We start from the raw sequence: 12,804 nt of genomic DNA, 5'->3' as shown, positions 1-12,804 counted from the left end.
TTTGTATTCCTTTTTTTTTACTCTTTTTTTTTTTTTTCAAGTTACACAGCTTTTTTATTTTTAAAATAAGTTTAATTTTAAAATATGAATTTACATAAAAAAAAAAAAAAAGGAAAAATAACAATAAATTCAAGTAACAACATAGGTTATAAAAATTGACGAGGGATTAGACTAAGAAAACATATATGAAAGAGGTTATCTACTCATGTTGCGAACTTTAAAATTTATCAGGAAAACATTCCTTTACATCCTTATTATGCTTATTTTGGGCATGTTCAGCTAATTGTGCAATGCTTTGTGTCTGCATAAAAACTGTATAACACACCTGGTGGAAATAACAAAAAGAGCAAGAAAATGTGATATATATTTTTTGGAAACTTTTACGTACTTTCGCGCCCAAAATGAATCATACTATTTTGTAAGCATAGGTGTTTTTTTTTTTGTTCATTTGTTAGTTTATTCATGCATGTGGGCAAAAAGGTACGAAATCCAAGCACATATATATATATATATATATATATATATATATGAAACATGCAAACTTTTCGCACTGTTTTGTAGATTTACTTTGCAAATGACATTTAGAGCTTCTTTGTTGGCTTTCAACTGAGACTTCCCAGCTTTTACTTCAACATTCTTCCTCTCCCTTGCTTGGTTTCTTTTCTGTTCATAATTTATAGTGTACATGTTTAGGAGGCATTTGTAGAAGGTGTGTATATATGTTAAACATGCATTTATTTATAATCGCCCAGGTAATTGCGAAATTGTGTATGCAGGTGTGTGCTTTTTTTTTTTTTTTTTTTTTTCTTTTATATGCATTTTTTAAAACTTACACAAGCGTTGCTTCCTTTTCCCATTTTGCTCTTCTTAATACAGTGAATTTCCCTTTTGATTAAGAAAAAAAATTAAATGAATGTTAAATGGACAAAATTAAAAAAGTTCACTAAGGTGTACACACAAACCTATTTTTGTGTGTTAACTTGTGTGTGTGTGGGGGTGTTAATGCGTGTATTTGTGTATACATATCGTGGGATATTTTTATTATGTCATACTTTACGTTCTGTGAATAAAAAATCCAGGGGAATTCTTATGAAATTAATATGTGTTTTATAAAATGGATATTTTATCTTGCTTCATATTCTTAAACATATCAAATAGTTTTTACATGATAATGTTATACTATACGTTTGTATATATTCATTGCGTACACATATGCGTCATATATATATGAAGAAGAAGAAAACACGTAACATCAGTGAATAAAAAATGCCCAATATTTCTCTCTACAGTGGGGAAGAAATGCTGCATGTGTTTAAACACATAATTTGTAAAAAATTAAGAAATTTAATTAATTATTAAAAAAAAAAAAAAAAGTTAAAAAGTGATCCATGGAATGGAAGGCATCCAATGCTAAAATGTACATAATATATATATATATATAACCTTTGTGTATATAAAACTAAATACGCAAAACAAAACAGAAGAAAAAAGGAAATAAATAAATAAACACCTATATATATATAGCAAGAATGAAAAAATCAAAAATTTGAATCACAAATTTCAAATGACCGAAAAAAAAAAAAAAAAAATGTTTCATGAAACATGACCTGCAACAATATGTACATTTGTGAATCGAGAATTTTTTGCAACATTTTTAAATCTTAATTACATTGTATGCTCCTCGATTTTTTATTTTAACGGATTACAACGTTTTTATGGTTAAGAGTCATTTAAAAATATTGCAAGTGTAAAAATGTTTTTATACGATTACCGTTGAGCTCCAATCATTAAATAAATATACATGTATGTGTATATATACACATATGAACACACATTTGTATCATTTCCGTCTCCCTGATACTTCACATCCGTGCAAAGAAAACATAAGATATATTTACTCCTATGGGGAAAAACAATTTCCCATTCTGCTTTATTAAAATTAGAAAAATTAGACTTAGAAAAGGAACAGTGTTGCAAAAGAACTAAAATTAGTCATGCCCCATATCTCCTAGGGTTGAACTGTATTTTCACATTAAACGTACAGCCATCTCCAAAAATACATAAACACAGTTATTTAAAAGGAAAGCAGTAATTTTTATAACATTCCCTTGTCTTTTCTAAAAGTGCGTTTATTATTAATCAGTAGTTGCGTGTAAATCTTTTTATTTTTGTCTACTTGTGCATGGTAATTTAACAAAATATTATTTGTTTGATAAGGGGAAAAATACAACAAAAGTGAAAAAAAAAATAAAAAGTTAATTGTAAATGTTAACGCATATATATTGAAACATGAACATCGTTGTAATTTTTAGAAAATGCTTGAAGAACGTTTTCAGTTAACAGATATTCCTTTTTTGTACAGAACATATAACGAATGAGCTAATTTTAACTATTTCATAATATACATAGTGATACCCACGAAATTCAAAGTAGTGAGGCATAAATTTTGAACGCCTCCCATAAGAATATAAAGTTTTAATTAATTCAGTTTTATATTTTTTTATATTCACCATATAAGGAGTCAAATTTTTTTTCTTATCCATGCATCATTGTGCCTGTAGGTACGAATATACAATGTAACTAAAATAAATAAGAACACATGCAAAACATATGTCTTTTTTTTCTAATATTTTACAATTTCTTCAAAAGGGACGGCACTTCAGTATATATATAAAACGTAGCTCTTATTTCCTATTTTTGTGAAACCCTTCGAGGGTTTTAACATTTTTTCTCATTTGGAAAATTATAAAAAATGATTTTTTTTTTTTTTTTTTTTTTTTTTTTCCTCTAAGCACAACCCAACATACCAAAAGACACACTTATTGCAATAGTGTACCTGTCGTCTGTAGTAACTATTTAACAATTTTGCGATTTTTTTTTTTTTTTAAATTTGTAGCTTTTTTGCTTTAATATACATAAGCATAAATGGGGTAAAAAAAAAAAAAAAAAAAAAAAAAATGTACCACTCTTTGTAAATGGAAAATCTTATAAAACACATCTATAAAAGAAAAATACATAATCGAAAGTGCAATTTTGTGCACATACAATTAGCAGGAAAAAATAACACAACAATTAGAGCTTATTATTAATTACAATGTATATATAAATATTCCCATCTACACAGATAAGTGAATAGAAAAAATCTTCTTTTTTTTTTTTTTAAATAAAATGGAATCCATTTATTTTAAAAAGTACATTATTAACACATTGATTGAATATTAATTTGGCGTGGGGAATGAAAAAAAAAAAAAAAAATAATAAAAAAAATACGATCGTTATAATTAAAAGTAAAAGATTAAGGAGAAGTTATTTTTCCGCTTTATTGTAATGGTGTATGAATATACCAGGAGAAATATGTCTTTTGCATTTAGACATGTGAGGAAGGTGCATGTATGAACATGTGAAAATAGATACAGATGTGTACATACTTTGGTATGTTTATATATACATATTTATATATACTTTTTAGTAAAATTTGTCTCTCCTCATATTGCTTCCATGATTAGCGCAATGAGGATGATATTTATTTATAAATGAAAAGTAAAAATTATCATCGGATCTCAGGAAAATATGGTTTAGTGTTAATTCTGTTTATATACTCATAATGAAATTTATTTCTTTTGTAAAGAAAATTTTTATCTTTAATGTAGTCATTTTAATTTTAAATAACTATGTAAAAAAGGAAATTTTTGATTTTCCTTTTTTTATATATTCGCTAAAAATAAAGGGTATTCATAATTCAGATTTTAATAATGTCGATGAAAAAGGAGACACGAATGACGGTGGTACGCATGGGGAAGATAATATAAGTTCTTCTTTTAGAAACAATATTCACAATGATACAGATAACAAGGATGTTTATAATAGTGATAGTGGGAGTAGTAGCAGCATAGGTATAGGAAACGGAATCGGTTTTGGAAGCAACATGGGTTACTATGCTAACACAATAAGCAGAATAGGTCAATTAAATGCAACTATAACGAACTTTTTTTCAAACGCTCTGGCAGAAGCAATAAGGAAAAAATATGAAAAAGAAGCCCAGCAAGGGTTGAATGAAAAGGAAGATGAAAGGGTAGAAAATAAAAATATTCCTATAATACATACGTCCATTGATGATATTAAAAGATTTTCTTTCGTTAAGGGAAAATTAAAATTGGTTTATGTTAAATCTTTTTATGATGATAATAATAATAGAAAAGAGTTATATGAAGGGAAATTTCAATTTTTCAAAGACAAGGTTATTTATGTTACCACCTTTGCTGTTGTGAAAAATTCGCTAAATGAAAATATTAACCAAAGAACAAAATGGTTTAATGCCAATATGAAGGTTTTACAAAAAAATAATTATAACATAACAGCAAAGTGTAATCAAGAAATAGAAACTGCTTATGAAACCATTTCATTTAGCACAAATGAATTAAAGAATTTTGAAACATTAAGAAAATCATTAAAAAATAGACTAAATATAACATATGATAATCTTTTTTACGACTTGAATACATTTAATAGTGCTAAGAGGAAATATTTGGAATATATAAATTACAGTATTATTGATCCTCATTTTATGATCCCTGTAAGTCCAGAAGAAAAACACTCTGAAAAAAATTATTCTCTCAATCTAGATGATTATATATTGAATGATTTAAGTCCATTCAATAATTTGAAATATGTATCTCATAGGAGGGTGAAAAACAGCCATCAGATATTGTGTGACCTTGATAAAGATCGTAAGAACAAATTCAAAACATAATACACTATAAAAAAAATAGAAATGTTTCTCTAAATAGAATTTTTTTTTTTTTTCCTCTTTCATCATGTGTTATATCACTACCTGCATGGGTTCAATTTTGTTAAAATGTTATATTATTCTATTTTACTCTATTTTATTCTTCTGTGAGGAATCAACACGGTGTTTTTCAAAATTTTGTGCACAATTATTCTTGAGCTGCAATTAAGATTTGTTAGTTTTGCTTATGTTTGTATAAAATTATTGTTAAGCAAAATGACATTTTTTTATACAATACAGGGAGTGTGTCTTGTCGTTTTAATTAACCTCGTCTGTTGGTTTCTATGTTTTTGTGAAGGGTGTAATAAACGCGTATGCCTTTTTTTTTTTTTTTTTTTTTGCATATGAAAACGTATTATTATTAACAAAAAATGTAACCAATTTTCCAATTTCCATTTTTTCTCCTTCTCCTCTTAGTTACGAAGGCTGAAGACCGGTTTATCGTGTACAATTTCCTGAGAGACAATATAATCGAAACTGAAGAAAATGATGAGGTTATTATTTTCGAGACAAGTAACAATGGCATATTCACATATGATGCTAAACATTCTAAAGAAATTAATATTTTAAGTGACATGTTTGAAATAGAAATTTTAATGGATAGTAGAGGATTTGTAAATGAGCATGATAAATACTTCTATCTAAATAAGTATTCTCCTATACATTTTGAATTACAAAATAAGGCTATTATAAAATACGATTTCATTTACTCATGGCTATCAAAATATTTCATCCAGAGTCACAAATATAAATTCTTTTATCCATATTTTTATATATCCAAACAGTTTGACAATTTTAATATTAGATTTAATAGTACCAGTTTAAATTTACCTCAGCATTACAGTTTGGTAGAGAAGGCGCAAAATAAAAAAAACGATATTGATAATAATGTACGACATGAGGAAATAAATAAGTTGAAGTCCATAAAACATATTCAGAAGGCTGATGCATCATCATTTGTTCAATTAAAAACAACACTACATAGTGATAATGTTGGAAAGGACAACAATGGAAATGTATCAATGTATCATGACAATAAGATGAAGGAAGACAAATATAGCCAAGAAAATTCTGATATAAGTATTGAAATAAATGCGAACAATGATAATTCTACTTCTAAAAATGAAAATTACAATGATAAAAACGTGTATGATTCTATTCATACTTCTTCTGAATCGATTAGCAATAAGCCGGGTACCAGTGATATGTATTTCAGCGGAACGCCCCAATCAGTTAGTAGGGAATATGATATAAAAGATAAAAATACTAATGTAAAGGATAATATAACGAGGGAATTTTCTAAGAATGAAAAAAGTAGCAATGATAGTAATAACTCCTATTTTGGCAATGTTTTTGGATATATTAAAAAAGTAAAAAACATAATTTATGGTGATGAAGAAATTAAATCTATCGCTGATAGTTTTCTAAAAGCTTTAGACACAAATCAAAAGTCCAAGACAGTACAACAAAGTAAGAATTCGCAAAGGAATCCCATATTTTTTAGTTTCGAACCGGATGATGAAATTTTTTTAGATAATAAAACAAACAATCAGGAAACACAGAAACTTATAAGTACTCATTCATCAAACGAACATGTTGCATCAGGTGAAAACAAATCTATAGAGCAATCAAAAATAGAAGAAAAATATAGGGAATATAAAGAACCGATAAAGGATCAATCAATTCCTTTGACTGAAAATACAAATAATGAGAACCATCAGCCACAACAAAAAAGTGATACTCTTGTTGAAGGAATCCCAAGTGTAGTACAACAACCAGAGTCAGTACAAAAGGAAACTTCTTTTAAAAAATATGAAGAAGATTTTAACGATTATTTTGAAAGAAAATCTTTTGAATCTTTTGATCAAAAATCTGATGAACAGGATAATAAAATGTATAATAAAAATGGTGCAGATAATTTTGAAAAAAAGCAAGACATAGAAATTGGCCAGATGAGTGCATACCCAAATTTTGAAGAATATTTTAACGAAAAAAATGAAATTAATTCAGAACATAAGTACGATTCATTAATTCCATTTCTGTATAAAATTTTTCATGATAAAACACTCCTATCAGATGAATTGCAAAATAGTGATCTTTATGAAAACCATTCTCCTGATAAATCTCCTGTGGAAAATACTTCAGAAGAAGATAATCAAGAAAATTTCCCTTACTCTCACCATAAATTACAATCATCAGAAGGTAGAGTAATACCTTCAGAGAATTCATTGAAGTTTTCCAGTTCTAGTGACAACAAACAAGAAGGAGATGACATAACAGGTGAAAGTTTGAATGAGAAGGTACGTGGGAACAGTGAAGATTTACCAATGTATAAAGATATATTAGAAAAACATGAGAATAGAATATTTATAGGTTTATTTCAAGAGGAGACAGAAAATATGTTCATATTGAAGTGGTTATTAGGAGATAATATATTATGTGTTCTTAGATCCACATATTATAAGGAATTATACTACAACACGGTACAAAGTAACTATTTCAAAGTATTAAATATGTTCAAATTTGGAAATGATAAAAATCTGACTATTCAGTCTAAGGACTCTCGAGGGGTCATAATGAATGCAGATTTTTACCCTTATTATTCAGCTATCAATTTTTTTTTTAATGACAAAAATGATGACAACTTTGAGAAAGAATTAAAATCCTATTTGCTATTAGTTCATTATTTATTAAATTCGTTTAATAGTCCGTGCAGGAATTATAAGAATATCAAATATTTTTATAATCACGATACATTCAATGTACTTCATGTAGCATTTCTGAGTGATAAATTATTTGAACTAGTTTCTGAATGTGCCTTGGAAACTATGAATTGGGATATACCCACAGGGATAATAAGAAAAAATGAAAGTGAAACGAACATGTCTATTTTCAGTAAAGCATTAAAGGATATTAGTAGAAGTGTACATCAGTATGCTTTTAAATTAAGAATACGAAAAGAAAAAGATGCAGTTCAATTTATTATGAACAGTTATAATATGCTGGAAGGAGATTATAATGTTAAGTATGATTTCTTTTTAAACGTGACATCTAGGTTGTTTTATTTACATGCTTTAGGTCTAGTTCATAGAAACATAAAAGCAGATAACTTTTACGTTCAAAGGAGGTATGAAAAGAATAAATATGTAAATGTTCTATTAGGTGGTTTTAATGATACTATTGAAGAAGGTAGTTATGGGAATTTCATAGGAAGTGCAATACATGCAGCTCCTGAAAAGTTACAGTCGTACTTCAATTCTATCATATATAATCTAAAAAGTGATGTTTTTTCCATGGGTTTAAGTTTATCTACGCTTTTTATAAAAAAAAATTTTTTTTTACCAAAATTAGAAAGAAAAATAAAATATCCCACCGATAAATATATATTAAGTCTTATTAAAAGAAACCCAATGGTATTATTATGGATAAAATCTTTTAATCCATTTTTCAGAAAAAGACTAAGTATATTTAAATTTAGGTCATATTTAAATGTTAGTGTGAAATATTTGCAAAAAAAGCTATCAGAAAAATATGTTTATAAATGGTTTAACGAAAAATGCGAGCTTATGAATTATACAGAAGAAGAAAAACTGCATACTCTTTTTGTCAAGGCGAAAAATAAAAATGTAACAAGATTAACAACTAATTCTGTGAAAAAGACAATTAAAAACAAATATGACAATGTAGACACTTGTTTTTTTTACAACACACAAGCAGTAAGCATAAAAAAATCAGAAGATATACATTCATCAGAGGATTCTTATACTTTTGATACACTTAAGGAAAAATTTTCATCTTCATCTAATGATGAAAGGGATGGTATTTCATTTTATCAATTTCCTAAGATGTCAAGACGTCGTGGTGTGTCTGGATATAAGGAAGAAAGTAGTAATGATAATAATTATAGTACTAGTGATGAAAGCAGTGAAGTAAGCACCGATGAAGAAAAAACTGATAGTATGGTTATTCAAAGGAAGAAATCACATTTAACAAAAATTTCTAAGCATCACAATTTTGATGAACCTAAAAATATGAATAAGGAGTTTCGAAAAACGCGGAAAAATGATAAAGATAATATTTATAATATACCATTTGGTAAAAGTTTTGAACATAAAATAAATTACTCGCAACTAGATGCATATAATATGAAGAAATATACGAATGCATGTTACTATTTTAAAAACAGAATCATAGGTACTGTAATGAAAACCTTTTCTATTGAATTTGAACCTTATAGACCTGATATATTTGACATGTATTTACTTAACAAACAGAAATTGATACATTTGGTAGATAAGGAGGATAATGTTAAAAATTTATTACCAATTTTGCAAGGTTTTTCAATACCTGATACTAGAGCAATATTAAAGGCGAGAATATATGATAAATGGTATAGCGTTAAAAAAATGACCTTGTTAAAATCTTTGCTATTTTATGGCTATTTTACCTTGCACGAACGATTATCTTACGAATTTAAATTATATGAATTGCAGAATTTTCCCTTAGACGAAAAGAACAATGATACATTTGAAACTATTATACATAGATGTATGGAGAGAGTAAATTTCAATGAATTCAGTAATTTATTGTTGTCTCAATACATTTATAATAATTATCATGAGGGAAATTTATACACTAGCATTTCCATAAATTTGTATGCTGTAAATGAAACTGTGTACAGTATTGACACGAACAAGATAAATAATAGATTGAGGCGTTACATAAAGCAAACACTTAGTAATATTGATTTTAAAAGTGCACAGAATTTTTTATTTTACATGAAAAGAAAAAAAACAGATCGAGATATAGACGAGTTAAAATTATCTCCACTAAAATTGGACAACTCAGATTATGAGGTAATCTATGAACATAATATTCCTCTTATAAATAAGTTTGTTATAAAATTAGACAAATTTGTAATAAAAAATATGAACACAAATTTAGCTGCACTTTTTAATAATATGTTTTGGGGAGTGAGTGATAAGTGTAAATGTGTGAATTATACTCATCTACAAGTGAAATATGCAGAAACCGATTTATTACAAGGATATACAAATAAAAATCAGGCCATTGATTTACATAAACCTATAGGAACTCTTATAAAAGAAATAATTAAGGAAGAACCTGAATTATCTCTTAATCCAAATGATTTATTTATATTGCAAAATTTTAAACCTGTGAATATTAACCTAGATGTTATTCTTAGAAATAGCTTACATCTAATTGATAGAAAAACATTAATAAAATGCACGAAAAGGTTAGGTAAAATTGGACATGTTTATACTCCAAATATTTCAAGTAGTCGAAAAAATGAAACTATGAAAATAAAAATAGGATTGGGATTGGGATCGGGATCGGGATCGGGATCATCTAAATATTTTTATTTGTCTTTTAATATATCATTGCTTAGGTCAAAGGAAATAACTTTGAAAAATTTAATTTATTTTATATACAAAAATTATAAATCTAAACTAGATAAAACTGTTATGTATAAAAAGGTAGGAAGTAAGATAAAACGTGCAAATTTCAGTTGCTTATCATTGAATGAACAAAATACATTTTTTTACAATAATGTCACAGGGACACTTATTAAAGAATCCTCGTTTAATAAAGTCATCTCGGCACTGTATAACATAGAATTAATGAACCCCTCTTATATTATTAAGGCTTCTCTGAATTATTACAATAACAGGAAGGAGAATTCTATTTTGTTGACCTTAGTAACAATTTGTAATGCCGTTTATGAAAAAGGGATAGAAAGTAGTACTAATGAATCCGAGTCTTTGCAGCATTCCTCAGATGGTATATATTCTGAGGGGACTGGGGCTTATGAGCCACGTAATAAAAATACTAATGAGGAGCGTAGAAGTTCGGAAAATACTAATGAGGAATTCAGAGGTTCGGAAAACACTAATGAGGAATTCAGAGGTTCGGAAAACACTAATGAGGAATTCAGAAGTTTGGAAAACACTAATGAGGAGCGTAAAAGTTTGGAAAACACTAATGAGGAGCGTAGAAGTTCGGAAAACACTAATGAGGAGCGTAAAAGTTTGGAAAACACTAATGAGGAGCGTAGAAGTTCGGAAAACACAAATGAGGAATATATAAATGACGACCGAGACGTAGTTTCAAGAAATATTTCGTTCATTGAGAGACGACAAAAAAATATGATAAGAGTATATCATAAGGATGGTACTTATCACTATGGAACTGTGGAATGTCTACATTTTTTACATAAGAAAGTCGTACACTTTTTTCATGATAACAACACAACAAATGTTTTTGATAAGATAACTATTCCATCAGCGTATATATATATAGCTAAAAAGAAAAAGTTAAAAAATGAAAATTTCAAATTCACTACTAACACAATAAATTTTAATATCGTTTCCAACATGATGAATTTCCAAAGATATGAAAATGAAATGTATACTTTGGCTGATTTTATGCATCTAATTGTGCAGTGGTTGGTGTTACAAAAGCCGCGTGGTGATAGAAACGAATGCAACTCTTTGGCTAGTAGCCATAGTACACAATTTGATATGGTGTTAAGTATAACTACAGAAACAGGAATAAAGTATCATCTATATAAAAATGATCAAGGCTTGATAAAATTTTTCTTTTACAACGTTCTAATGGATTACGAATTTAGTGAATACACAACTGAGATTATATCATCAGCTATTAAATCATATAATATGAAAATATATTTTCTTTTAAAAGATGAAATCAGCGGAATATTTCCAGAGCTACAAAGTTTTCATAAAATCCCAGAACAGGTACTATTCCTATATGCTTGCTCTTTATATATGTCTTTATTTTTTACGATAACGCTGAATAGGAACCTTCTGAATCTATTTTTTTTTTTTTTTTATTGTGATTGTGTGATGGGCATGCATATTTGAGTTCGTACATACGTATGAGCGTGAATATATATATGTATATATATATATACATGTCTGCTGACGTGAGAACCTTGGCATATTTCCTTTTGCAGGTCACTCCCTTCCACCCATTCGTCAACTGCTTAAAAGGGTTAAGAGGAAAAAATGTAACCCTAATTGGGGATGAACCAAATCAAGGGGTGTACGTTTCCTTCATATTAAAATTTATGAACAGAAACATTTTATACAGAATGACGAAAGATGCATTTAACAAAATAATATACAATTTCAATGACGAAGAAGTGCGCGAAAGTAAAAAACAGGATTTACATAATCACGTTTTATCTCCCTTGATCGAAATACAAGATAAATTTCGACATGTATTTTTAAACGAATTAAGCTATTATGTCAACATTCCTACTCCTTTAAGAAAAAGTAAAAAAGCATTTTTAGTTACAATGGATCAGAAATTTTATGAAATTTTAAATGATAAATGTAAAGTAAATGAAAGAAATTGTTCGTACGCTGTAGAAGAAATGATTAATAACTTAGACCGCACATTTACGAAACCCGTTTTTGTTGTTAAAAATGTAATTCCTTTATTTAGAAATTCACTTAAAATTTTGTTGCATCGTATTTTTTACAATTGTTCATGTGCATATACATATATATGTCTTAATGTATGTGCAAAATTATTATCCCTTTTTTTATCCCCATTATTAGGTCATGAGTTTCTTTCTGAGGAGAAGAATTCGTGCTGTTTTAAACAGAATAAAAGACACAATAGTTAGCTAAGTTTAAGCAAATATTAGCACATAGGTGCTTTCCCTCGTTTCTATGTTCACAACTACGCTCTTTAACTTTTATATCGATGTCTTTTAAAAAGAGTTTTTCTGTTTTGCCATTTTTTAAACGAGAACATGTAACTCGGTTTGTGTTTAATTAAATTTCTACTTGCATATTTACTATTTTGCAACCTTTTAACCTTTAGCAAGTTTTATTTCTTTGAATTTTATGTACATTTGTACACACTTACAGTTATATATTTGTATTCACTTACAATTGTACATTTGTACATATTTACAGTTGTATATTTGCATATTTGCAAAGCTGTCTATATGCAAATTTGCAAAG

General features: G+C 27.7%; 2 protein-coding genes across 2 annotated transcripts; one reads left to right on the top strand and one right to left on the bottom strand.

Moving 5' to 3' along the window:
- Positions 1-217: 217 nt before the first annotated feature.
- PGO_142110 (hypothetical protein, conserved) lies at positions 218-857 on the bottom strand (the record flags this gene model as incomplete). The annotated part of the gene is made up of 3 exons (XM_028690205.1): positions 218-325; positions 568-663; positions 834-857. The coding sequence occupies 3 exons, from the start codon at positions 855-857 to the stop codon at positions 218-220; spliced, it is 228 nt and encodes a 75-aa protein (XP_028546006.1).
- A 2,747-nt stretch (positions 858-3,604) lies between these two features.
- On the top strand, positions 3,605-12,465 carry PGO_142100 (hypothetical protein, conserved; the record flags this gene model as incomplete). Its single annotated transcript, XM_028690204.1, has 4 exons — positions 3,605-4,727; positions 5,204-11,565; positions 11,784-12,260; positions 12,394-12,465. The coding sequence occupies 4 exons, from the start codon at positions 3,605-3,607 to the stop codon at positions 12,463-12,465; spliced, it is 8,034 nt and encodes a 2,677-aa protein (XP_028546005.1).
- Between the last annotated feature and the right edge of the window lie 339 nt (positions 12,466-12,804).

The sequence above is a fragment of the Plasmodium gonderi genome (assembly GCF_002157705.1).
Source record: "Plasmodium gonderi DNA, contig: Chr14, whole genome shotgun sequence".
Lineage (NCBI taxonomy): Eukaryota > Apicomplexa > Aconoidasida > Haemosporida > Plasmodiidae > Plasmodium > Plasmodium gonderi.
Note: the sequence above shows the minus strand (reverse complement) of the source record. Positions and strands in the feature narration are given on the sequence as shown.